The 24,039-nt window shown below is 46.1% G+C and overlaps 1 protein-coding gene across 1 annotated transcript; it reads right to left on the bottom strand.

Annotated features, from left to right (window-relative positions):
- Positions 1 to 17,081: 17,081 nt before the first annotated feature.
- Positions 17,082 to 18,660, bottom strand: BHLHE23 (basic helix-loop-helix family member e23; the record flags this gene model as incomplete). Its single annotated transcript, XM_082491276.1, has 2 exons — positions 17,082 to 17,092; positions 18,000 to 18,660. 2 exons carry the CDS (start codon positions 18,658 to 18,660, stop codon positions 17,082 to 17,084), a joined length of 672 nt encoding a protein of 223 aa, XP_082347402.1.
- Between the last annotated feature and the right edge of the window lie 5,379 nt (positions 18,661 to 24,039).

The following is a 24,039-nucleotide window of genomic DNA, read 5'->3' as shown; positions in this document are numbered from 1 at the left end:
TTACTAAACACTTAGTACATTTGGGATGTTAATAGGAGCACACTTTTGATTTTGGCGTGTTACAAAATATTGAACACTTGGATATCTGACAATTATATAATTGTACACTGTACTGGATTAGAAAACAGCCCACAAATTGCTAAATTTCTAACAGCATTTGGTTTGAAAAGTCCATCTAAATATTCACGGAGCGTGTGCTGAGGGACTCTGTTCCAGCCCTGGAGGTGAATGCTCGGTTGAGGTACTCCAGAAACCACACAAACGAGCAACGGGCTCTTCTGGTGAACAAGTGTAGCTGCTGCTGCCTTTGCTTCCAAATTTACAGCCGCTCCATTACCTAGTTCACACTCGGGTGATCCATCCAGCCAGCAGATGACGCCGCCTTCTCCGCCACCCACTTCCTTGCTGGCCCTGGGCATGTCACCTCCTCCCTGGGAGACGGTAGCACGAAGCCAAGGGACCCGGCACAGGAGATGCCCCAAGACGCCGTTAGCAGGACCGGTAAGTGCCCTGCACAGAGGATGGGGTTTCTCATCTTCCAGCCCCACAGATGAGCCCTTGATCAGAGGAACTAAACCCAGCTTCCCCCTGCCGAGCCCAGGGCAGGCGTGAGGATGAACGCAGCACCTCATCTCCAAAAACGTGGCCGCCTCCTCCTCCGGGTTGCCCGGGCTCGGCACACGCCGGGGCTTCAGCTCCATTTGGGCTGCGATGAGAAGGCCAGTGGGAACCCGCCTTTTCCCCGGTTGGGCGCTGCTTTCTCTACCTCCTCATTGTCAGTGCTGCAAAACGGATCACATCCGACGTGTTTTAATTGCCCTGCATATGAATTAATTAGCCCCTTTGTCAGAGAACAATTAAGCGGCAAGCTCAGGAACAAGAAAAGCCAAAGCAGGATACAGAGCCGAGTCTGCTGCCCATCAGGCAGAAGCCAGCCGTGCCCGAGCCCAGCATCTCCCACCCCGGCGGAGAGCGGTGCCCGCGGTGAGCCACCCGCACAGTCGGGTCTTTCTGTGGCCGCAGCCCCGAGCAAAGGTTTGGATCAACTCCCCACATCGCACTTATTTATCCAAATTTTAAACAGCTTTAGCCACATACGTGCCCACACGGAGAGAGCGAAAGCTGCCAGTGGATCTCAACCCGCGTTGAGCTTAACAAGCTCTGAACAACTTTTGCATCTACTCCCTAGCTGTGCTCGCCTGGGAATAACGTTTCCCTCTGTAAATCATCCCTTTCCAAGCAAATCCGCGCTCCTCTCTGGCTGCAGCAGGCATCAGGCAACCGCAAGTGGAAGGAGCCAGATTTTTGCCCAGCAATTAAGTGGGAGGTAGAAGCGAGCTGCAGGCTTGGCAGGTGAAGGTTACACCTGGGAGAAGGCTGGCACTCGCCGCCGGACGTGTCACCCTGAGGTCTGATACCTTTACCAGCGTCTACGACCAAAAAAAAAAGTTGCTGTGCATTTAAAACATGGATCTGCTGTAGGTGAGTATAACTGGAGAAAGCAGCGGAGCAGCCTGATGGACCCACCGAGCTCCATCAGCCTCACTGCCCTTGGCCATGGTGCGTACACCGGTTCGGCTTAGGTCAGAAGGTGCCGGAAAATGTGGTAAAAGTGCTGACAGAGTGGATGTTGCAAGTTGTAACTACAGGGCTTGTCGGAAAACACAGGCTGAAGATGAATGCCATGGTGCCAGGTCCTGGAACGGGGATGAGGTGGTGATTCTGCCCCAAAAATTGGCTGGGGAGAGAGGGAGCACAGATGGAGCCTTTTCCGGCTGGCCAGCCCGGAGCAACGACTGGACCCCGGCTATCATTGTTTGCACAAGTAGCACAGAGAAAGCTATTAAAAACAAGACATCCGCAGAGAACGGGCAGCCATACGCTGTGCATAACTTAGATCAGAGTGTGCACCTGCACTAATACATAACCAATGCAATTAAATGAGATAAATAGGTGAGGCTTATCCCTCCACGGACCAAGGCAAGAAACTTTAGAAGTCCTTGTGATATTTCTGGCTATCCAACCATTGGAAAACTGAGGACCAAATCCCACGTGGGTGGAATTTTATCCAGGATGACATACAACCAACTATACCACAGGAGACAAAGCGCACAAAGTGGCTCATAATGGGGTGGGCGCCTTTTGTTAGTTAGACATAAATGATAATGCCCCAATACCTGAGCACACAGTGGTTTCCATTTGCGGGTGTTGGCAGAGCACACGGATGGGGAACCCCATAGGCAATGACACTGCTCTGATAACTTCACTAACATACGCTTCCGCAAGGGGACGGCCCAAAGCCACTCTCACAAGACAAGGTGGTCTCCGAAATCGCCAGAGCGCCATGGAAATGTTCCTTGGGAAGATTACCCCAACCCTTAAAAAGAAACCTGTATTCCACTAAAGCCACAAAATATTCCTTGAGCCTCATTTACGGGCTGTGTAATCCCTTATTGGCCAGTAGCCTTTTAATGGGGATTAGTATGAAGGAGAGGACTGGGTGACCTCCTCTCTGCCAAAGAGCTTGTGCTGGTCATGCCATGCAAAACGCTGAAAGATGGGCAACTCAGACAATACCTGCTACCGAAGGTGTGTGACCCTGGCTCTGCCCTGACTCAGAAGAGAGAAGAAGCTGTGGTGTTGGAGATGGACATCCGTAGGGGGCAGGTTGGACATGACTCGAGCTTTCATCTAGGAGCTGTTTGGCCCTTGCTGTCCCCCACAGGAGGTGTGATTCCATCAGAGGTCACTGACAGGTGAGGGCGTATCTAGTGGCACATTTAACGGCACCCTGAAATGCCACTTCCCAGCTATTCCCCGCTGCCACCATGGAGCAAGGTCCCCGCTTTCTCAAGGCGTGCGTGATGAGGGTGACGTGTACCCAGCACATGTGGGCTCTGCACACCATCTCCCCACGCTCGCGCGCAAGAAGCGGGCAGCCGTGCCTGCAAACGGACGGTTACAGTCACCGTCTCGGGATGCGTGTGTTGAACAGGCTTAGCCAGCACTACACCTCCCGGGCACCTTCTCTCCTCTGGGCTGATCCATACAATCACCTAAGAGCGTCGTACCGCTGCCAGGCGATGGTTTGCTCCACCGACAACTGTCCCCGTGCGATAGTTGAGCTGTGAGGTCCTAATCCCGCAGTTACCCATTAGGGAGGTCACTATGCACGGACCGACATGGCAAACCTGGGTGCAGAGTGACGGCTTTCATGAGTCCCTTCCTCTTTTCCAAACCCAGGATATCTCACCGAGTTTCTCTAGACAGAAGGTGCTGGAGCAGATTCAGCTTTGCGGTGATGACAGGACGCTATCTGCTACTCTTTCATTGAACAGTTGGGCTGAGTGTTGCCTTCCTTATTACCGAGGGTACAAAAATAATGAGTGGTTATTAACGGTTCCTGGCACGTGGGCAAAGTTCAAAGGTGTTGGGTGAGGGCCAAATTAAGCACATGCCCACGGCTGCGCGGACACAGAGATGCTCTCAGGTGCGGGTCTCCCTGCGGCCGTGGGAAATGTGAACGTAAATGCAAATACTGGTATGGGGACAAAGCTCTGCGGTGCGTAACGGGGCTGAGACGGCAGAACGCTTAGTGAATCCAATTCTGTAAAAGTACTCATCTGAAGGTGACAGCAGCCACAACATGGAGGTGTTAAAGAGAACTGACGCATCAGATAAACTCCAGCTGTCGCCTCCAGTCAGCGCCTCTTCTCGTTCCCCTGTCTGGCCCTCTTCTCTTGGCTAATATCCCTAATGATTAAGATTGAAAACATTTTTTTCATCTTTCGCTTTCAGCCTCAAAGGTTGATCTTTGCTTTTCTTCCTTTCCTTCTTTAAACAGTCTTATTTCTCAAAGAAGAGGCAATGGAAACCCGGGAAAAGTCAGCGGTTTGCTGCTTGACCTGCTTTTCTCTAGAAAGCTTGTAAGACACCTTTTGGATGCTTTTCTGTATCCTCCAGGTAAACACAGCTCCAGACCCTGTATTCAGCTATTCAGCACTTTTTTTTTTTTTTTTGTTCTCTCCCAAGCACAGCTTAAAAGATCAGATTTGAAGCTTGCTTTTTTCCCCCGCTGCAAAAAGTCTTATCATACAGATCGGAGGACCTCTACCCAAAGTCTCTCAGGTCACACTGGGGTCACATCATCTAGTCTGAAACAGATTATCTTTGCTGTATTTTCTGGTTGGAAGTTTGGTGAGGTGGCGGAGGGTGGTCTGTGGACTACTCCAGTGGCCCCTGGTCCAAAAATTAATTGAACAGAGCAGACCCTCTTCTATGAGTTGTTTCACGGGGCGATTTTCTCATAGCTTAACCTCAGCCAGGGGAAAGAGGAGTCTGTTTGCAAAGGTCATTAAAGAGTTAAAGGACGCTGCAGAAGCAGAGGTTGCCAGTTCAGGATGCAAATACACTGTCCACTGGGTCTGGGCTAAAATTAGTGTTCCTCAGTGGGTAATAAAGATTGCTTCGTGGCTCTTCTGAGCTGAGATGAAAAGATTCGTTTGAGGTCCTTCCCAGGTACCCACTTTTTGCACGGCAGATACTAAAAGCGTCCCTGGCTCACCTGACAGTGCCCGTAAGGACTGGTCTCCCCGGCTCTCTTCGCAGGGTAGGGCAGGTTTCCCTGCTGTGATTCACTCAAACTGATCCCCCCCTCCCCCGTGTAGAGGCAAAGTATTTAGGACCTCTTGGGACACTTAATTTCACTTCAATAAGCCCAGACGCATAAAGTCAAGTGTACGTGTGTGTACAAGATGATGGGCTTTAAATGGACAAACATGCGTTGTGCTGACAAACTGGCCAAACAGGTGATACATCTCCATCAGTGGATATATCGAGACACGGATCAATCCATCACCATACCTCAGGATGTTATTTTGTGCAGAGAGATAAAAATCTTTTAACTTCATTTCTGCTCTCGTCTCGGGGGTGCTGTGGAAAATTACCCAATGGGGAAGAAGGTCACTTACTAAAATCTTACTCTGTCCAAGTAAAATGGTTGATAAATTAATGTAAATAATCTACAGCATTTTGCTTTTAATAGTCCACCGGCAGTTAGAAATCTCGTAAATAGCATGACACGATGAGAAAACATTGTAGAAGCGATCCCTTGATGTTGTTTTTTTCCAATTGTGGCTGTTTTGAAAATATACTCTGCTTACTTACGTGAACAACACCCAGAGAAGAGTTAAAAGTGGCACATTATCTTTCCAATGACACATTTAGCCAGTTATTCAGGCTATAATGAAGCTGTGTAATGAAGTCAATGTCCTTGAAAGTTCTTCATCAATTTTTTTCTCATCTGTCAGCATATCCACTTGCCGACACAATATTAATTAAACACAACATTTCCTGGAGTGTTGAAGTGAAGTCCCATCACTGATAATGAACAGGTTTAGGAGAGTCACATCCCAACAAAATTACTTTTTAAACCAGCCTTATTAAGCAGAAAATTAGACCTAAATCACCCTACAACATCCTCATTAAAAGCCACTGATCCTTGGCTGCTTCTATGTTCTAACATCTTTAATTAGCAAACTGCTAGTCTATCTGCCATGATAAATGCTATTAATCTTACCTTTCATTTGCTTTCTCTTAACCTATCGTTTGCCCACTTCGGGGAGACACATGCTTCCACCAGAATTCATTTTATTGCGTCTAACGCCCTTGTAAGGATGAAAAATGTGGCAGTCACGGGTTAAACGCGATGGCTCTCCCCGCCCTCACTCCATCCCTGAATTTCAGGATGCGTGGATATCTTGGACGGCAGACTCGCTGTGTTTGAGGGGAAATTAAGAGTATTTTCCAGTAGATATGGATGGCATAATGCTGTCAATGGTTGATAGCAAACCACAGTGCAGCTGTGGATCGGTGCCCTCTCTGCTGCCCACCTTAAACCAGGGAAGAAACATCAATTAAAAAAATCTCCGGGTTGTCTGTGAAGGCTCCACCCAGGGAAAAGAAACGCTTTAAAAACGCGAATGCATTTTAGCATTGTAGCTACTACATCTACAACCTCTGAGTAGCCTTTACAAAGGATGACAGCTTCACAGCTCCCGTAATATTTGTTCGCAGAGGCGCCAGAATGTTTCAGGACAAATAACGTATCGCATTAGGCCACTTTGGCGTTATGTTAATCAGACGGAAGCACATAATGCAGCGCCACACTACGCGTTTCGGAAACGCGTGATTATTTGCTGTGTTCCCAGGTGCAAGATGCCACCTCGTACGTGCAGTGCGCTTTTTTTCCGGTTTATAACTGCGGAATCGGGACTTTTCACCCGGTGCACGCCGGCTGATCGGTGCAGCGTGCTTACGCATCACCTTCTCGCAGCAAGTACCATCACCGTGTTCAGCCCACAGCTCCTGCGCAACGCAGACGGACAAACTGGACCTCACCCACTCCAATACCTTGCATGATCAATGCAGTTCGCGTTATCCAGGAGGTCTTTCCAACGGGTCTCTGAAAGAGACTCTGACCGGGACTAACACGACACGTCCTCTCGCAGACACTGTCTGCGACCGACAACTTTAAGAGCTCAACTCTGAGGTTTGTTGGTGTAACTTACTCCATTCACCCCTATTCCTTTCTCTCTTTCGCTGTTATTATCCCACAGTGTTTAGTGACCGCACTTGCTGCCCCCAGACATAAACACTTCCCCTTGGCAGCTTTAATTGAAAGCTGCTTTTCATTTCCCACTGCCTTGGGTTATTCCGACTGCTGACGGGCTGCTGCTTATTGCCGCCAGGTTATTCTAACTGCTGGGAAAGCGCAACCTTTTACAGCTCTCGTTTTAAGTCCTAATTCTAGCACCAGGCTGTCAGGCAGGGCTTTCTCTCACTCTGTGTGTGTGTCTGAAATCCGGGCATCCATCCTGAGCTACCTGTGTGGCTTCTGCAGTCAACGGCAAGAGAGAAGCATCCCCAGAAGGCGACTCGTCCACCTATTCTGCAGTGACACGAATTACCCTCGGGAAACCGTTATCTATTATTCCTCAGTACGGAGACAGCCCAGGCTTAATCAGTTGTCCGACTTTTAGACGTTGAGTTAGGGACAATAATCTGATTCCCAGTGATTTATTATTTTTTTTTTTTTTTTCAGGCTGGAGCAGTTGAGTCACGATTCATACAGGAGAATTGCGTTGGTGAAGCTGTGCTTTCCTAACGAAGCCCTTCTCTCACCCCCAATATGTTTCCATTATCTTGCCATCAGGCAATAATTTTTTCTCCGGCACGCAAAGACACATGACGTGCTCATTTACTCGCGCACAGGCGAAACCAGATTAACTACTCCATAAATTAGTTAAAAGATTTTCCCAGAGAAAATGAAGAGGAAAGACATGTAATTTCCACTTCTCAACTCCTGAATGAATGAAGATACTCTGTCTGCTCTGTCTGTGACTCTCCAGACAGAGAGGAGAAATGAAGACCACTTACTTGTGATGACCGCGTTTATGTGAACAGAGGGTCTCCAGCCTATCCCAAGCTATTCGTGTTTTTATCTCAAAATTAATGACCACAGCCGTTTGGGTTTTTTCTTTCATATTTGGGTTAAACTCCACCCTCCTGTGCCTCCAAAATTGGAGTATGCTGATACTGAATTTTAACAACTGGGCCAAACGAAACCCTGAATTTAGGGTAAAACCACACCTGAATGGAAATCGAGATCAGAAGAAACTTTAGGTCTAAGTCAAACAGAGCGTTTCAGGCCCGCAGCTGGAATAACGCAGTGAATGAACCATAGGCCAGTGGAGAAACAGACTGAAAGTCACCAGAGAGGCATCGGAAGATTTGTGATGAAAAAATATCAGCCTTTCCCCTGATCGGGCTGGTCACGGGGCATCCTTCCCTGAGCAGACACCCCTCACGTCACCACCCCGCCGAGCCACTTTCTGCTGGTCAAATCCCAACAAAATTCCGACCCGCAGCCCCACAGAGGAGCTCTTTGAGGTTTTTAGATTATATTAAAGTGCAAAATATGAGCGTTACTACTACTGAAGGCCCTGATGGAGTTCCACTCCTGTGGCGCATACCTGCCACCTCCAGCAAATGAGCAGACACATCTTCTCATCTGGGTTGAAGGAAATATTTTCTGTGCCTTACCTGGTCGCTTGGGTTGTCTCCTTTTCATAAAATGGTTTGGGTTGGAAGGGACCTTGAAGATCACTGAGTTCCACCCCCCTGCCCTGGGCAGGGCCCCCTCCCCCCAGCCCAGGTTGCTCCCAGCCCCGTCCAACCCGGCCTTGAGCACCTCCAGGGATGGGGCAGCCACAGCTCCTCGGGGCACCCTGCGCCAGGGGCTCACCGCCCTCACAGGGAAACATTTCTTCCAAACACTTAATCGAAATCTCCCCTCTTTCAGGGTAAAACCATTCCCCCTCGTCCCATGGCTCCCCTCCCTGATCCAGAGTCCCTCCCCAGCTCTCCTGGAGCCCCTTTAAGCACTGGAAGACCACAACAAGGTCTCCCCGGAGCCTTCTCTTCTCCAGGCTGACCCCCCCCCAACTCTCCCAGCCTCTCCTCCCAGCAGAGGGGCTTCCGCCATTTCGACCAGGGCACTGGTGTTACACGGGGAATCCGGGGGAGGGCCCGGGAATGGAAATGAAGTGGTAGAAGTCGACTGCCCAAACAACGCTGATCACAAAAAGGGAATTTGATGAGGCTGGCGCTTGCCTCATTTTAAAATGAGAGGGATCCCTGAGGTTAGGAGAGCGATACTGGTGAAATATCAGTGTAAGAACCGGATTAGCTCTGTGGAACAAACCCCAAAGGTGTCAGACTGAGAGGGGAATTACAGGTTGTAAGTATCGTCACCTCAGGATGAGCGAGAGCAAACCAGGGCTGGTGCAAAACCAAAGGTTAAAGTAGGGATGGACTATACGAATAAAAATATCCCTGTTTAGAAGTGCCTGTTTTCCCAGTAAAAAGAAAACCAAAGAGTTGTTCAGCCAGCGACAGTACCTCCTCCTCCCAGCGCGTACCAGGCTCGCTCCCTGGGGCTCCCAGCTTTGGGCAGGACCCTCGGAGGCAGGAGCTGCCGGCTCCAACGGCGACAGAGACACCGAGAAAGCAGCAAAGGACAGCCCTGCCATGACACTTCACGTTACAGACCGGCGCTTCCAGAGCCAGGACCTTGGCTGGAGTCTTCACCATCTCCCCCGTTGCAGGGCAAGAGGCGAAGGGCGCCGAGACAGGAGCTGGGAGAAGCAGAAAGCTGCGGGTTTTTTTGCACCGAGGGCGTTTCTACAGCAAAGCGTTTCCTAAACCCTGGCCCAGACTCTCCCCCATGACTCGACTGAGCTCAGCGCAAGACAGGGATTGGAGAACAAAGGTGGCTGGAAGCCACCTCCGCGCCTCTCCACTCCGGGAGCAGCTGGGGACTGGCTGGTCCCTGGGGTGGGTTCAAGTCGCCTCGGGCTAGTGTAGCAGCAGGAGATTGCCAGAAAAGAGCCAAGATGGAGCTACACCTCCTTTTCCATCGGCTGTCACTGCTCCAGAAGGAACCAGGGGGTGACTTGGGTGACACCACCTCCACAACAGAGGCTTAGTCTTCCCAGGGACCCCGATGTGGGGGGAGAGAGAGCAAACGTCAGCGGGGACGCTGCCCAGGAGGCAGCGCGATGTGCGGCTTATTTAGGAAAGCGGCAAGCTAAGATCATCTGAATTCAAATAGGGTGAGCGGCTCACTCAAGTCAGTGTGTGTCCACGGGCAAACGCCTTGATCTCTTCCGTGCCTCGGGGCAAGGCAACCGGGGAAGGAACTCAAAAGCAGCAGAATTTCACCGAAACGATCAGAAGCCGCTTCCAAATTTGGTTTCACTCTAAAAGCAACACCAAGCAAATATCTACAGACACACACACTCAATGTGGTCGCGCGCTAATTTTTCATGTATTTCTATAGAAACTATTCCGTTTGCAGGCTGGATCAGAACCCCGCCGAGGGCAGAAGCATTTACAGGGGAGAACAAGAACTTCACCAAGCGGTCTGGCCCTAACAAGCGCATACAGGGGCTCAAAAAGGAAAGGAAAAATCTCTTGCCCAAGAAGGGATTTTGGTTTTACTTTCGACTAAATAAAATCCAACCCCCCCAAACATCTGCAAAGGGAACAGTTTGGAGGAGGTGCTCTTTGCCCCATTGCTTAATCCCCCCAAAAGAGGGTGTTTGCGAACTGCTGCGAGCAAACACCTGAAGGAGGAGTCAGGTCATAGAGGAACAATCTTGCCTACGTTGTGCGATCTCCTGGGACCACGATTACTCTCTCCATCTCCCAGGACAAAGATTACTCTCTCGAGTGCCACTTTCAATTGCAAAAAGGAGCGTTAGGAGTAAGAGAGCTCCTCTAACTAAAGTGTTTTCTGTCCTCAAATCTTCCAGGAAACTGATTGAGGCAAGAGAGAGGAAAAAGCCACAGGGAGAAAACTTGTTAGAAGTAAAATTGTATTTTCTTGGACACTGGAAAGGATGTAAAACTAACCCAGAGGCCCCCAAGTCAGCAGCCATTTTAACATTTTGCGAGAGACTTTCATCCTTTTCCCCTACAGCCTCAGTTCTGCCACGAACACAGAGCGCACCCACCACGGCTGTCAGCCGCGCGCTTTGCTTTACACTGAAGCTGCCAGGAGATAAAAAAAAAAAAATAAATACTTAAGGTAATACAACTCACAAATCGGTGGCATAAGGATTTCTTCATGACATCTCTGTGAAGAGCGCGATGCACGATATTTACTTTTAGCAAATCAATCGAAATGGGATGCGGGCATTGGGAAAGCAGTAGAAGCAGCGACACGCTGGTTCTCCATCGTTCTTACCGCAAAGCTGCCGATGGCAGAATGGGAAACTAACACCCTGTCCTGTCCCGAGCCATCACTTGCTTCTTTAAGGGTAAAATAAAACGATGAAAAAAAAAAAAAAAAATTATTCCTGTGTTTGTCAGGTTGAACAGGTCAAAGCAATTTTTCAGGAGACCAGCGGGTTTTATGCAATGACGCTTTCTGCGCTACTGTCAAACGACGTTGGACAAAGTTTCATGAAAACATAATAAAAGCATTCCAGTAGAGCTACCAACAATTGATGGAAAAAAAAAAGATGCATTGGGTAAATAAATTATAGAAATATTCGTTCATGCAGGGGTGCAATATACATGAAGACATTATAAATACGGCTCAATCTATCACGCAGGTGAATGTGTGTGTTACACAGATAAACACGCCCACAGACACAACCACATTCATCAGCGTAACTGAATTTTGAAAGTTGTGTGGTTTTTTTTTTTTTTTTTCTTTCAATAATCAATTGCGTGCCGCTTGGCTCAAAGGCAAATACAAGCACAATAAATTCCTTACTGGTATCATGGAAGAGGAAACATTACTACAGACTGTAGAAAAGTTCAGCACTAGTAAATTCCGATGAACACCATTACTGTGATTACTGTTTGGGCAGAGATATGCCTGCCTCATTGTCATTTCTCATACGACGTCAAGCGGAGGCTGGTGGGCACCCAGTACTGCTGTCGCCCAACTGAATGTGACCTTTTTTGGGCCACCGCGTCGCGGTGGGGGTTTTCCTACTCCGCCGGGAAAGCGTGAAGAGAAAAAAAAAAAAAAGCGCCAACCCTAGGATGCAACGTAAGGTTTTAATAAGCGCAGAAATTAAATGGATGAGCTTTTTGCTTTTAAATGTCAGCGTTGCAACTTCCCTGTCGTTTGCAGGAGAAAAAGGAAGGGGCGAAACATCTTGGGATGTGGCGAGTTTTAAGCCACATAATGATGGGGATAAAAATCTATAATGTCAGTTGCCTTGTGGCAATCAACAAACATTTCGCATTATGCTTGCATCTTAAGGTTTGCGGCCAAAAAACAGATTTGCCTCTGTCTCATTAAAATAACGAATGCAGTCCGAATGGATCTGCAATGATTCACTGTACGTCACACTAAATCACAACGCTTTTTGGAGCCAACTGACTATGGCCTCATTACTTTAGACAAAAGTGGGCTTGGAGGAAAAACTGGGGTGATGTTTTTTTGCTCAGCCATGTTTTTCCCTTTGAAATACTTAAGGCGAAAGAGCAGACAGTTTTTCCCCATTGGTAGCTGAGGAAGGTTGGGTTATATTCGCAGTACAATTCCGTATCAATATGCACAAACACACAAAACAGTAGCGTTAGTGTGGGGAAATAGAAATTAAGCACATACAAGTGACATTAATAAGACAGATTTCAACAAACATGAATCACTGATGAAATTAAAGACTTGAAAATGAAAATAAGCTGTTAAATAATTAAAAAAAATATATATTTTAAACTGTTTCACTAGGGCAGGAAGCTTGAAAACCAGCACGCTCTCCTCCTCTGTTGTGTAAGACATTACACACCCGTGGTTTGTCTTCTACAAGTCTTTGTTTTGCAAATTTCAGTACCTTAAGCATAGCAAAAAAGTTAAATCCCATTTTGTTTTGTCTGAAACAGTTTGGCTAAATATATCTACAAAATAATTGCAACACTAATACTTCAGATTAATCTATTTGGCCCGAAACGAGTTTCAAGAATTATGCTCGAAACTGTTTAGCATTTCAGGAATAAACATTAACTCAAATTTTACTATTGCTAAATGCAGCTAAAAATATTTTAAAAATTTAACTGGATTGTTTTAGAACTATATGCATTTATAAATACAAATAGAAATAAGAATTTCAGTTAACAGGTAAAAAATTAATGTGAATTTTGACTATGAAAAGCTTACATAAAGTTCATGGCAAGACCCATACTTGGAAACATCTAAATGAACAGCAAAGATCTCTCAAATATATTCTTTGTTTTGATAATTGTTGACATTTTCTCTCATACACGTATGTTTTACTGTAAAGAGAAAATGCTTGACATTAAGCTATTTTTCTACAAAACCCATGCAAACACATTTCTAATTTGAGAGCAATATATTTTGTTATATACCCATTAGTTGTTTTTTTTTTTTTTTTTTTATTTCAGGTAGGAGAACTGCCTGAGAAGCATTCATGGAATGACTGATTTAAATGTTATAAATCCCTGAATTTTTCATCTCCCTTTGAATGGAATGCCAAAGGGGATTAAAGACTAAAGACATATCACAAACAAATTTACATTATTAAAATTACTGTAATCAAGAGTCTTTTCTAGCCTTAATCAGGATTAGCGAAAACAAAAACCCCAACTTTCCTATTGTGCAATACTAATCAAAATTCTATTAAATAACAGATAACAGAGTAAAAGCAGTTTTGAAAATTAAAAATATAGGCTGGCATATTCTAGTATTCTTTAAAAGTATTTTCACCTATTTGAGATAAGAGCAATGATTTCTCTGCTGGTTTTTCACATGGCAGGCAACAAGCATAGGTAAAAAATAAATTTCAGTAACACTGCAAAGTCCAATCTCTTATTTTCAGGAGCGTGTCCAGGAAACACACTTGCTGGAACATGTGCAAGAGAAGCAGGAGGGAAAATTGCACTGTGGAACGTTTGGTTTTGTTCTCCTAAATTGCAAGCTAAATAATCCGAGTTGCGGAAAATTCGACTAGAAACCTGCCGTAGGGAGAACTCAACCCTACAGGACGTGCACCGCCACACTCTCGCGCTGAGCTGGCGACAAGCAGGTTTGGTCTGAAGAACTGTGAAAGCTTTTAAGCGAGGTCTTTATCCACCGTGCTTCACAGCTATGCCGCAAGGCTAATATAGTAAGGGGATAAAACTCGTACAGATATTTCTGGTCCTCTGGAGCCTCTTAAAGAAGGCAGCATTATGTTGGTTTCTGAAATCGCTGCTGTGCTCAGGAGCATCAGGGCCCATCTTGTGGCCACCGATATCACCAGAAATGCCGCCAATTAGTAAAACAGCAGCAGGACTGGACCCTCTGTTCCTTTCCCCCTTGTAAAAGGTCAGCTACTATTTTAGAATGAAAATTATAGAAATGTATATGCAAAGAACAGTCCCGAAATCTGAGAACAACGATCAATCACTTCCCAGAGTCTCGGAAACAAGCTCGGCAGCGCAGCAATATTCAGATACTGTGACAGTATGTCAGAAAAATCAGTTATATGGATTAAAGAACAAGGAAAGCCGCATGATCCTCACGGCTTCTTTCTAGAAACTCCAACTGATTTAACTTTTTGCTGGTATCTGAAGTAAATAGCCGCCTTCTGGGCCCTCCATCTTCAAACCTGTTGCTTCCCTGTGTTTGGTTAAACAAGATTTTACCTTTCAAGCTCAGGACAGCTAATGTTAAATCTTGACTGACACAGTGCAAATCGGCAGCAGTTTCCAACTCACTATTAGCAAGGTTATACTGGTTAGTAAAACATCAGTTTTGATTAGTGACTGGAATTACATATCTTAAAAAAGCAACAGACAGTGGAGCAGCATCTCCTCTTTGCATCTCTTCCTAATGATGCCTCATGCTGATCATTCTTGAAGTTTAAAGAAAAACTAAATGAGGTTAGAAAACAATATATTTTCTTTAATTCAAAGTCAGCGTCATGTTTTCTTCAAAGTATGAACATACCAGGATAACAAGTACATTAGAACACATGATCTGTATTTCAGTTCCATCTGAGCATACACCATAAATCCTTCTTGGAGAAAAAGCAGGCATCATAACAAGAACATTTGAGCAGGAAAAAAAAAAAAAAAAAAAAAAGACCTTCAGCATTTGGAAGTCCTCCCTTCATATTCTCTGAAACACCAGCTGGAAGCAGACAATTTAAACCTCACATGGTACACAAAATACGGGTTTTTTTTCATATGCCGGAGAAGGGGAAAAACAAACAACAAGTTACAGGATCTCATCCCCGGGATAACCGTGCAGATTTGCAAGGTTAGCACCGATGCTTCACACACAAACGCAATAATCAGATGCCAGTTCATCCCCTCCCAACAAAATCATCTTTCCAGCAGTATTAGGCATTCACTTGGAGCGATTTTAGCAGCAGCTCAGCACAAAGCATAAGTCACATCGAAATAGATGCCTTCCCGTGAACGGGAAACACAAAGGGCTCTCTATGGGTTTCAACTCTGCATGAGAAGAGTTAAAGTCCTAAAAGTCTGCCGTGGCTTGAAACAGCTCACAGGACTGAATTCTCAGATTAACTGAGAAGTTAGTCAACTTTGTTTCAGTTTAATATTAATTTGTTGCAGGAAGAGTTATGATTGGAGTTACTTTACTTTTGAATTAAACCCCCTGTACTTTAAGGTCAATTTTAATAACAATTTACAAGTTCCTCTAGTACTGCTTTGATAAGCTCTACATTTCTGTTTTTAATACCTAGCCTTTGAACAGTACTTAAATACTCATGCTTGCTATTTTTTCTATCAAAATTTTCTTTAAAGCAAGCAGGTTTTATCTTCCATATTTGAAATTTCACGTTTAGCCTCCCAAGATCGTTTAATTCAAAGTGGGCTCTCAGAGAGTCTTCTGAGTATTTCAAGGGCTCTCAGAAGGTGGATTTTTCAGGTTCTAGGTAAATATGGTAATACGAGCAAGCTATTTACTCATGCAAATTATAGGAAAAGAATTAAACAGTCACTGTACTAAACCCCACAGTTCCAAAAATAGCTTGTCTCTCAGACTATGAAGACTTTTTTCGGCTCAGAAATTAGTAAGCCACTTTTTTTGCCATAATTATTTCAGAAAGAAGCAATTATAAATTCCATTATTATTAGTGAAAGTCTTTAACCAAACACTCATATTTAATAATAAGCTGTTAAATACTTTATTCTCCATCTATTTTAGTTTTGGTGAAAAACGAACAGTTAAACCGAACTCTGTTTAAATACTCCCAGCTGCTCAATCTTCTATAATTTTAACCAGAAGTAATACACTTTTACCTAAAAATCATGATTCTCCATTAAACTGATCTTTTTCCCAAAATATTATCCGGCAACAACTCAGTCTACAAAATTTTAAGTGACCTTTGCTGATTTGCAGTTTCCAGTCATTTTTGCTTCAGCAGCGGTTTTGGTCGGCTTTCACTTCATCAGATGCCTTTTAAGAGTATTTTCAAGATTTTCTTTTATGGAAAAAGGTACAACAGATAAACTGTTCTGTAAAACTACTCTGTAAAAAGAGAAGAGATGAAGATATAAAAATGGAAGCGAGCAGGAACCAGTTTTAAACATATGTCTTCATGAATGAGGCTTAATCACACACTTTGTTATCTAAACACGAGAAGTCTTTTGGAAATGTATTAATTAAAATTAAGTGCCATAGACAAGCGGCTTGAGCAGGATGGCAGTCCTTTTCAAATTAGCATAACACTAGCGACAGGCATGGAAATTGGTTTAATAACCCTAAATAGTTACACCCCGCTCCTAACACAAATGGCCACGGACAGCTCTAGCCCCTCAGGCTGCGACTGTACCAGTTTATGCGGTTGCTCTGACATTGGGTGGGTATTCCAATCCCAACAGAAATCACTGAATGCACCTCTATTATTATTATTCCGTAATGACTAGTGAAGCATACAAGGCACCAAAGCATTAAACATCATAAACCAGAAAACCAAAGTAAACCAACACAAGCAGCATCAAAAACTCAGCCAGCGAGGGACTCGCTGTGTAACTTGTACCAACACAGTCAATACTTGGCAAGAGATTATTAGTTTAGTCATGATATTAAATGGTCCAAACCCCACACAAAGGTCTAGGGTCAAGCTGTAGATATAACACAAAACTAAACCAAAGGGATAAGCAGAGTCTTTAAGCGATTTCCTTCCCTGCCACGTTTTACATGGCAGTCCTTGGAGCTAAGCTCGATGCTACAATAACCCCTTTCAAACTCCACTTTCAGAGCACAGCATTCTCCAGCAAGTGTCAAAATACACACACTAAATCTCTACTCACTTAACTCTAATAAAGTCAGGCATAAACAACACTTTTGTGTGTGCGCACGATTCACGAGAACCTGGAGAAAAAACAAATCCCTGCTGATAAGGAGCCAAATGTCCACAAGCTTTTTCCAAGTATTCCAATCATTCACCTAATTTCCCAATGCCGCTCCTTCGCAAAGGACTGCCGCGTCTGTCTCCGCTTTACCTTACTTCAGCGGGAGTTTTGCTTTAACTGCCAGCTGGTTTTAGAGATATGTAGGACAGAGAAAGTGGTTATTCATGTCTTTTATTTATTATAAATACATATAAATATGTTAAGTCACCTTTTGCTTTGTTTATCATGATGAGCAACAACTTTGGAAAATCATCTGGAAAACTTAACCAAGCTGAGAAACAGGCAAAAAGCAAGCATTAGCATACAATCACAGGTTCCTCTCAGATCAAGAACGGGTTAATTCTCTTTTTTTTTTTTTTAAAGAGCAAAGAAAAAAGCATCTCATTTTGAAGCATCTATTGTTTTATCAAGAGCACTGAACTTCCCCCCTCCTGTGAGCTGACCAAATCACATTTTCATTTGGATTTGCAGATGCAGCCCAGCCCCAGCTGGCTGCATAGGACACCCCCCCGTGATTCTCAAGTGCTGCATAGTTTTACGGCTGGACTTTACTCCCTCCCCCCCCCCTTTTAGGCTATATTTAACATAGGTTGATCATGCCAAAGAAAACTCACTGAGGCTTCCACTTCCAGATCTCTCTCCCTCCCTGTTTTTTCTATAGTTTAGTTTAAAAACTGCTCAGAAACTTTGTAGAGCAGAGCAAGCAGAAAAGCAACATTACGCTCACAGTCCACTAACAGGCTGGGAAGGAAATAACGCTACAGATGAAGTTGTATGTGTGTGTGGGTAACTAAACAAAGTTGAAAGTGGGTGTTTTTGGGGTCCACGTCAATTGCCAAACATTTCCAAATGGGGTGTGGGGAGGGGGGGGGGGAGGTATTTAAAAGAAGCAAACAAAAAGAATACCCAGACTTAACTGATGGTAGGAAGCCAAGGACTGATGGTAGCAGAAAGAAAAGTGCACAGAAAAAAAAAAAAGAAAATAAAACCCGAAAAGCCTGAAGAAGCCAGAAATCAGGGCTTGTCATTACAGTGTTTGCAGAGGGCGGAGGCGGCTCCTGTGAAGGCAGTGCATTTCTCGGGGCAGGCGGGCAAGGCCGTGCCGCCGAAGGGGTAGACGGCCGACTGTCCGAAGGGGTTGAGGGTGGTGGGCAATGGTGCGCCCAGCGTCTGGCCCTGGTTCAGGTAGGCCACCAGCCGCCGCATCTCCTCCAGGGCCTGCGCCTGCATGAGGATGTAGTTCTTGGCCAGGAGCAGGGTGGCGATTTTGGAGAGTTTCCGCACCGAGGGGCTGTGGGCGTAGGGGATGACGGACCGCAGCCCGTCCAGGGCGTCGTTCAGGTCGTGCATCCTCCGCCGCTCCCGCGCGTTGATGCTGAGGCGCAGCGAGCGCTGCTCCTTGGGCTTCTTCCCCAGGGCCGCCCCCTTCAGCTTGCCCTCCCGCTCGAAGGCCGCGCCGCCCTTCACCCCGGCCTCGAAGCCGTCCTCCTCCTCGCCGCTCTGCTCGCCGCTGCTCTCCGCCGACTTGCCCAACGCCGCGGGGTGGAAGTCCGACCCGCCGCCGCTCCCCGGGTAAGTCCCCCGCGGGCCGTCGGCGCCGCCGCGCACCGCCCCGTAAGCGAAAGGCGAGGGGCCGTAGCCCGGGGCCAGCGCCAGGTACGCCTCGCCGCCCAGCGACTTGAGCTCGGCCATCGCCTCGGCGGGGAGTGGGGGGGAGCCGCGCTCCGCCGCCGCTGAGGAGGAGAAAGACGGAGGGGAGGACGAAGCGCCCCGTCCGCTCCGCTCCGCGCCGGGGGCGGGCAGTAATGCGAGCACGGCTCCCGCCGCCCCTTATATAGCGGAGAGGAGCACGCTGGGAAACCCCCGCCGACCAATCAGAGCGGCCGCGGCGGCTGGCGGCGGGAAGCACCTGAGGCGGCGGGTGGGAAGAGGAGTGGGGTCCCCGTCCCCGTCCCCGTCCCCGTCCCCGTCCCCGTCCCCGTCCCCGTCCCCGTCCCCGTCAGTAGGAATGGACACAAATCATTCTTGCCCTTCTAGAACTTATAGGAGGAGGCAGCGGAGGAGAAACTGCTGACGTGAACAGTACAGCACCAAGAGCATCACCTCTGCTTACCTGGAGCTGCCCCCAGACACTGGAAGGGCAGGGAGGGCATCATGAGTTCCTACTCCAGGCCAAATGCTTTGGAACCGCAAGAGCAGGTTCAGCTCTCAGACAGCAACAGCGCAAGCTCCAAGCCTGAGAATTGGCTCATTTCCCTTTCTGAAATTAATGTGAAAAGGCGATGGTTGGGCCGATGCTTCATACTGCTTCTCACCGTAGCCCTTGTTAGCCCCAAAGCAAATTAAGAATTGATTAGGGAACCAAAATATTTTCAGGAGACTTTTCTAGTGTCATTCTCATGGAAAACTGGCGAAGCGAACACTCTCCCTCACTTCAGACATGGGACCCCTCCTGGGACACGTTGTGATGGGAGGCAAAGGCATGCAGGGCCTGGGCAGCTGCGGGCACGGCTCGCTGGTCAGGTGGGTTTGATTTGTGTGGGGATGACAGAGGAGGCGCCTGTTGCACACAGAGATTTGCAAGGCAAAGGCCCTGTCTATTTCCATTTTCTTCAGAGACTCACTTTGAATAAACGTGAGCCAGTCCAGCTCTGAAGGGACTCTCTATCCTTCCCAGTTGTGGGTACCAGTAATTGAGGGCTAAGCTTGGAAAGGAAGCAAACTACTCTCACAGTGCGTGAGAAATCGTCGCTGTGGGGAATGCTCGCCATGAGTGTCTGGCCCAGAGAGAAATCTCAAGGAGAATCCAAGGCAGCCACTGGCAAAGGTGAGAGCTGCGTAGAGAAGGATAATCAGGATGCTGTGTGCCGGACTCCTGCATTGAGATGGTAGAGAGGGCTTAATCTTTAATTGAAACAGAAAGAGGTCCCAGTCTCACTTTTTTTTTTTTTTTTCTAGGCTTCTGACATTGCTTCATTGTACTGAGTTTTGGTATAAAGATAGTATAAGGGCATATCGGGCTTTCTCCAAGCACGACATGTGCCTGGTCCAGGCCCCTCGAGTCTGCTTAGAACGGATGGGATGAATCCTGTGTAGTGACATACAAATGCGAGCAGGTGGATATTGCCCACAGGCAGATGCAACCAGTTGATGCAGATGCACCTGGTAGGTTATTTGCTGTAGTAAATAGCTTGCGTGTTAAGGTGACACAAGGCTTTTTCCAGAATGTGTTTTGTTTTTATCAGGCCCTCTAGAAAGCGTAGTTAGCTTGTCCTCTTCCCATCGCCTCCCTTTATGCAGTGTGCTAACATGAAATGACGAGCTTGTCTCTCTTCTTCTCCACATCAGAGCCAAGAGTGCCGAGATCTGCAGTGACACATGCACCCTCACCCGTGGCTGGAGAGCTGCTGCCTGGAATGAGGCTGTTCCCCACCTCTGCAAGCGTAAGTCTGGAAGATTGCGTTTCTGCGTTTTGGGATAGTGGAACACATAAAACCAGCTGCTGTCCAAGCCTGGCCATCAGTGTGCACAAGGTTTTGACTGTTGTACTTTTCAATGATCTTTTACCTCACCTCCAGTATCTGAACATGTTACAATATTGTCACGTCTCTTTTTCGATACCCTTGTCAGGCTTATCAGACCATGAAGACCGATTACTGGTTTTAGTCACTTAATTGCTTTATGAGAATTGGACCACTTAACTGCTCCTGGGACAGATCACTGTATATATTCATGGTGACTTTCAAATACAGGTGAACACAGCATAACTTCTGCTCATTTCTGGAATCAGTCCCACACCCCAAGCGCTAATAGACAAAGGGAGTGAGGTACTAGAATATTATCCTTTGGCATCAATCATTCCCATAAGAAAAATGATCAGGGATTGTTAAAAGCAGGATTGTCCCCTGCTAGAAATTATTTGCCTTTTTTGTAATATGTTGAGATCTTGCAACAAGAAGGACTAGCAGTGTTACAACATTTAAAGAATTCTGGTTGTGAAGATACATTGCAAGTATTGCTGGTTTCTTTAGTACATCATATGCATCTAACAAGGCTAATGCCAGACAAAGCAGTAGGCTGAAAATTAGAAGTAAATACTTTTCACACAGGCTCTCTAGTGCTTTAATAAATAGATGAGTTCTTCAAGGGTTATTTCAACACTGAAGGGCAGCTTGGGAGGTATATCAAATACAAGAGAACAGAGCAGAAGGATTTGCTGCTTTATATGTAATTCCAAAATGCGTAGCTGAGAGAAATCCTGTGAAGCCTGTATGAATCTGAAATCAAATCAGGTTTAATGTGCTACCAAAAAATGCACACAGAGGAATTTGTTCTGGACTTTTCCCTCAAATTTCAGCTGTGAATATGCATCCTTGAAAATATTCAACCTGGTTTCTCACTGAAAACTGAGAAACAGGAACATCTGATTTGGTTTTTGTCATGTTGGACTACAAAAACAAAAAAGGAAGAAAAAAATAGCAAAAGGGAATGACTCATATGGAAGAACATTGCAGAAAATAAATTCTCTTTCAAGTGCCTTGGGGAAAAATGGACATATGCAATCGGAAATAAATTTGTGAGATGCTGTAGAGTATTTGCCAGCTTTAAAGTGTGATTTTTTCTTCTACTGTTTTATGTATTCAAAACTTGGTGTGAATATTTAATAACTAATAGCAGACTATTGTCACTGCAATTATAACAGTTGTTGTAACTTTAAGTTCCTCCAGGCAGGACCCATACCTTTATTAAGACCCTTTCAGGTCACAAACATTTTATAAACAATAATAGGCAGCATCAATGATTTGATTACTGCATTCCCCACGTCTGCCTCCCTAAATTCAAGGGATTTCTGTTAGCTTGACAAGGCAAAGCTGCCTACAAAGAGAAACACTTGCTGCTTAATCGTGTACAGGGACTGAACCAAGAGCAGCACAAACTGCCAGGGCTGCACTGACCTTCGTTTGCTGCTGGGGCTATTTCAGGACTACAGCTCCCAGCTGCAGCTTGGAGACTGTTCTCATCTTTTAGGGGAGACAAAAAGTGAACTTGGAGGTTGTAGCACCTGTTTCTACAGGAAGAGCTTGAATACAGTTTATTTCAGTTTTGATGTGAGGAGAAGGAGAAAGGGATTGAAATAAATATGTATTTTCTTCAATTTCACTTTTACTGTTAAAGCCACGCACTTGAATGAAACCATGCATCTTATAATGTCAGTGTCTGTTGTCTGAATGTCCAGAGGAGTGGAATGAGATAGGACTAAGCTATGAAGCACAAACTTTTACTCAGAGCTACATTACCTATCGCATGTAGATAAAAGACCTCAGGGTTTGGGGTGGACCTGCTATTAAAAGGTGTAAGAAGGTTAGTTGCAAAGACTGCCACATTCATTTAAAAACTTTATTTGTTTTGCTGGATGACGGGGGGGACCACTTCACAAATGGATCTTTTTCCATCAGAAAAGAGGTGGGAGCAACCATGAGAAATGCTGTCTCCATCCCTATCAGCCAGATTTGGATATTAAAAGTAGAACGAAGCAAAATCTCTTGAAAAGATCAGGAGAAAGGAGGTTTGAGAGAGACCAATATGCTCTGGTATTACGGTTTTTGTCAGGAGGAGGGGGTCGGGCAGCCTCCCCCGCGGGCCCGGTGCCCCGCCCGGCTGCGGGGTGGCCACGCCGGGCTGCGGGCGGGAGCGGTGGCCGCTGAGACGGTCCCATGCTGACACCTAGCGACCACCTCCTTCAGAGCCCGGGGCTCAGCGGGCACCCACCTCCCTTCCTTGGCATCCAGGCACGGGGAGGCAAAGCGCAAAAAAATCAGAAATAACAGGCACAGTAAGACCCGAGAGCGCTTATGAGTCTCGGATTGTAATCCCACACTGTATTTTGGGTACCTGCCCTGTAAATGCAACCCTGTTGCTGGTGGCAGCTGTCACTGCAGCAAGCCTGGCAATTTTTGGACCTTTTATTAATGGAGAGTGGAAAGTGAAGAGGTGTTCAAGCACCAAAAAGTGTGAATGGATCATCTTCTGCTGAGTACAAATGATGCTACCCTGAAAACTCAACTGGAAATAGCAGCTGAATACTTCTTCCCTCGGGTGTAATAGCAAGAACAACCAGGTGGAAAAAGCACAAGCTATGGCAGTGCTGTGCTGGTTCTAGCTATTTAGAAATGGTGGGTAGGTAGAGGACAGAAACTCAAGGCAGGGAAAAGCAGGCAGAGCTCAGTCTGGCAGGCATCTGGCCAAACACATGTATGGATCTGGACTAGCAAGAGGTCACGGCTGTTGCCTGGAAGCATGACAAGAGTGTAAGAACCGGAGCTGCTGAAGTGTTAGTGTTTCTGCTGACTTTGTCTATCACTTGTCTATCGCACAGCTGAAGCTCCCCTCTCAAAAAATCCCTGAACAATGCAGGAACATACCATTTTTATTTTAGGGAAGGAAAATCTTCTGGCCAAAGCACAGGACTTTGGATAGAGGACTTCTGTTCTCAGTCCTAGGTGAAGCTCACTCAGGTACTAACAAGGAGTTGGATTCTGATTACTAAACGAGATTGAGATGTTAGGTGGATGTATAGTCTGTGCTTGTGATCCTCCCTGCCATAGCGGCTATACTAACTACATGTTCAGGGTAATATGAAAGACAGTGAACACTTCCTTTACTGTCTGATCCTGCAAAGACCACCACAAGTCCTACAGCTTATAAGAGCCCCCCAAAGAGTTTCAGTACAACAAAATGGTCAATATTGTGTTGCTTTTCATACACAAGTGATGATGAAGCAAGGCCTCTGTCAGTAGCTGTCCCTTAAAGGACCTAGCAGGGCGCTTTCGGAAAGGAGACTTCCAACAGGGAAGGAGCAGAGCTTCGTGCAACTTTGAAGGTTATTTTGAAGCAGTTTATTCAAAGTAATTGTTTAACAAGTACAGGCCTCTGGGATAGGTTTTACTCTGCTTATGCCACTCAGATAGTCATACTTTTTCTCCTTCACTAGGTGGCAGCAAGAAGATAGGTAAAAGAACTTTCTTTTAATAGCGTAAGCGGAGAGTTTTCAACTGGTTCCCTGTTTGAATG

This window comes from Vanellus vanellus (genome assembly GCF_965231255.1).
Source record: "Vanellus vanellus genome assembly, chromosome: 15".
Taxonomy (NCBI): domain Eukaryota; kingdom Metazoa; phylum Chordata; class Aves; order Charadriiformes; family Charadriidae; genus Vanellus; species Vanellus vanellus.
This window is presented reverse-complemented; position numbering and strand designations above follow the sequence as displayed.